Source organism: Curcuma longa, chromosome 14, assembly GCF_044706935.1.
Source record: "Curcuma longa cultivar G26 ecotype Majalengka, Jawa Barat chromosome 14, ITB_CL_G26_1.1, whole genome shotgun sequence".
In the NCBI taxonomy this organism is placed as follows: Eukaryota; Viridiplantae; Streptophyta; class Magnoliopsida; order Zingiberales; family Zingiberaceae; genus Curcuma; species Curcuma longa.
Window position 1 is genome coordinate 10002394 of NC_133874.1, and position 2789 is coordinate 10005182.

Sequence of the window (2789 nt, forward strand, 5' to 3'; positions counted from 1 at the left end):
TGGATGTGTATTGGAAGTTGATACAAATCGATGGTAAGTGACAGTAAAGAAAACGCACTGTGACTTTTAAAATATATATATATTTTTAAAAATAATATATAATATGATATTATTTTAATATTTTTTTAAAAAAATAACGCTTTTTAAAAATCGTTTTTAATTTTTGCCGACAAATATAATTTTATATCCAGGGAAAATGTGATGTAACTTGTCAGCAGCCTTTTGTTTCTTCACCAGTCACCACCACCGGTCGAGATTATACCCCGGCCCAATCCTACGACCAAAAAACGAAAAGAAAGATGAAAAAGCTTGGATTCTGTTCAGCTCCTCGTTTCAGCACCTTGAACATGTGCATCTGGATGAGGAATGGATGTAGTTTAAAGGTGTTTTTAGTTTTCTGATTCTTTCAGTCCACATATATGCAAGTCGTTTTCGGTTGATGCTTACTAAAATTCCTGCGTGCAAATCGTTTATGTTTATATAAACACTTAATTGCTTGTTAATTTAAATTGCAATATCATCGTTTTCCAGAGTCCAGCGATGGGCGTTTGAGTATTATTATTTATACATGACGAAGAATGTTTGCAACAATCCATTAATTTTCAGATCCATAGTTGAGAAATGGAATCCATGAAGGAGAATGGCATTCGAGGTGATCATGAAGTGGCCAAGGCTGAGCTACTGCGAGGCCACGGCCATCTCTGGAACATCATCTTCAGCTACGTCAACTCCATGGCCCTCAAGTGTGCCGCCGAGCTCGGCATCGCCGACGTAATCTACCGCCATGGCCAACCTCTTCCTCTCTCCGTTATTCTCACCGAACTCTCTATTCTCCCCTCAAGAACCGACTCATTCCGCCGCCTCATGCGCCTGCTCGTCCACTCCGGACTCTTCGCGAGCTCAACTGCTGGCGACGAGGAAGAAGAGGCCTACGCCCTCACACCCATCTCCGCCTCCTTTCTCGTGACCAGCAAAGCAGAGAACATGTCCCCGCTCGTGCTCACTGTGCTCGACCCGATCATTGTCGACCCCTATCACTGCTTGAGCGAGTGGTTCACCGCCGCTGACGAACCCCCCGCCGCCTTCGACGTCTTCCACGGGAAGTCATTGTTCGAGTTGACCGGAAACAACCCCAAGTTCAACCTTAATTTCAACCGGGGCATGGCCGCCGATGCCAGCTTCGTGGCGAAATTGATCCTCGAACAGTGCGGCAACGATGTCTTCGGGGGGCTGCGCTCTCTGGTGGACGTCGGAGGAGGGAGCGGCGAGCTGGCCACCGCCATCGCCGGCGCGTTCCCGCAGACCAAGTGCGCCGTGTTCGATCTCCCGCACGTGGTGAGTTCGCTGCAGGGAAACCCAATGGTGGCCGCCATCGCCGGCGACATGTTTGAGTTCGTCCCCCCTGCAGACGCAGTGATTCTCAAGGCATGCAATATCATTAATCTTCTCCTTCTTCCATTTAATTTGCTTCTTATAATAATCAATCATCATCTGCAAATGCATGCAGTGGGTATTGCATGACTGGAACGACGAAGACTGCGTGAGGATACTGCGAAATTGCAAGAAGGCGATTCCTCCAAAGGAGGAAGGAGGGAAGGTGATAATTATTGAAATGGTGATGAAATTGGAGAATGAGGCGGATGGAAGTATTCATGATGAAACGAAAGAGACGCAGCTTCTGTGGGATGTGTACATAATGGCGCCTGTGCCAGGGAAGCAGAGGAGCGAAGCAGAATGGAAGAGTATATTTTTAGCTGCTGGTTTCTCAGGCTACAGCATCACACCAATCTCGAGCTTGCGTTCTCTCATCCAGCTCTTCTATTGACTGTTAATTAAGATTACAATAAGTGTAGTGATGAGATTGCAGTAGTAGCTGAAGAAGCTATAGCTAGCTACTTCATGTGTGCCTTCCTTTATTCACCACACATTAATAAATCAAATGTAGAAGTACTATCTCGTCTCTGTAAAAGTGATTGGAGGGTAAAATAAGAGACATAAAGAAATTAGTAAAATCTTGCTTAGTCAAATAATATCAATTAGAGAGGAGGAGGACTTGCAAGGTTGATTACTCTTCATCTAGCTAATTATATATCTTTTGAAATATGCTTGACTATAAGTAGTCCTTCACTACAAAAAAACCCACAAGATTGAGTATGCTTGTTTGTCAAAAGCATACTCATGCTCTCATTCCTCTCGATAAATTAACATCTTCTCCTATGGTTACCAAGGATAAGGTCGTCTCACATCGTAGAACAATTTAACATATTCGTTGGATTTATCCAATCATGAAAAGTGTGAGATTTGCCTAATTGAAACTTAAATTAATTTTTCTAGTAGCTCTGCATACTTAGCGCGCGTTTGAGCTCTTTTCCTAATCCCTCGCTTACATTGTCATATAATACTTCCATTCGACTATCATTAGATATATATATAGTTTGGATTATTTATAAATAATAACAAAAATCTTCTTCAATAAATTTCTTGATTAACAATTAATTGACTATGGGAATTCAGCAAATTAAGTGTTAATTACAAAAAATACCATGTATAAAACCATTTTTTATCATGGCACCCACATGAGCTAGGCTTATCACAATGCTAGCTTTACTCGTTATACATGAACTATAATAATATCATAGTAAAATATATACAAAAGACTCACCAAATGACTACATGCATACATCCATTAGTGTTATATACATATCTAGTAATTAATTTGAAAGCCAAAAACTCTCTCTCTCTCTCTCTCTATATATATATAACCTACCTTCAATCCAAAATAAAGTGCA

The 2789-nt window shown here is 41.5% G+C and overlaps 1 protein-coding gene across 1 annotated transcript; it reads left to right on the forward strand.

The window, feature by feature from the left end:
- The first annotated feature begins 621 nt into the window (after positions 1 to 621).
- Positions 622 to 1987, forward strand: LOC141845540 (trans-resveratrol di-O-methyltransferase-like). The gene is made up of 2 exons (XM_074733599.1): positions 622 to 1425; positions 1508 to 1987. The coding sequence occupies exons 1-2, from the start codon at positions 622 to 624 to the stop codon at positions 1823 to 1825; spliced, it is 1122 nt and encodes a 373-aa protein (XP_074589700.1). The 3' UTR covers positions 1826 to 1987.
- The last annotated feature ends 802 nt before the right edge of the window (positions 1988 to 2789 follow it).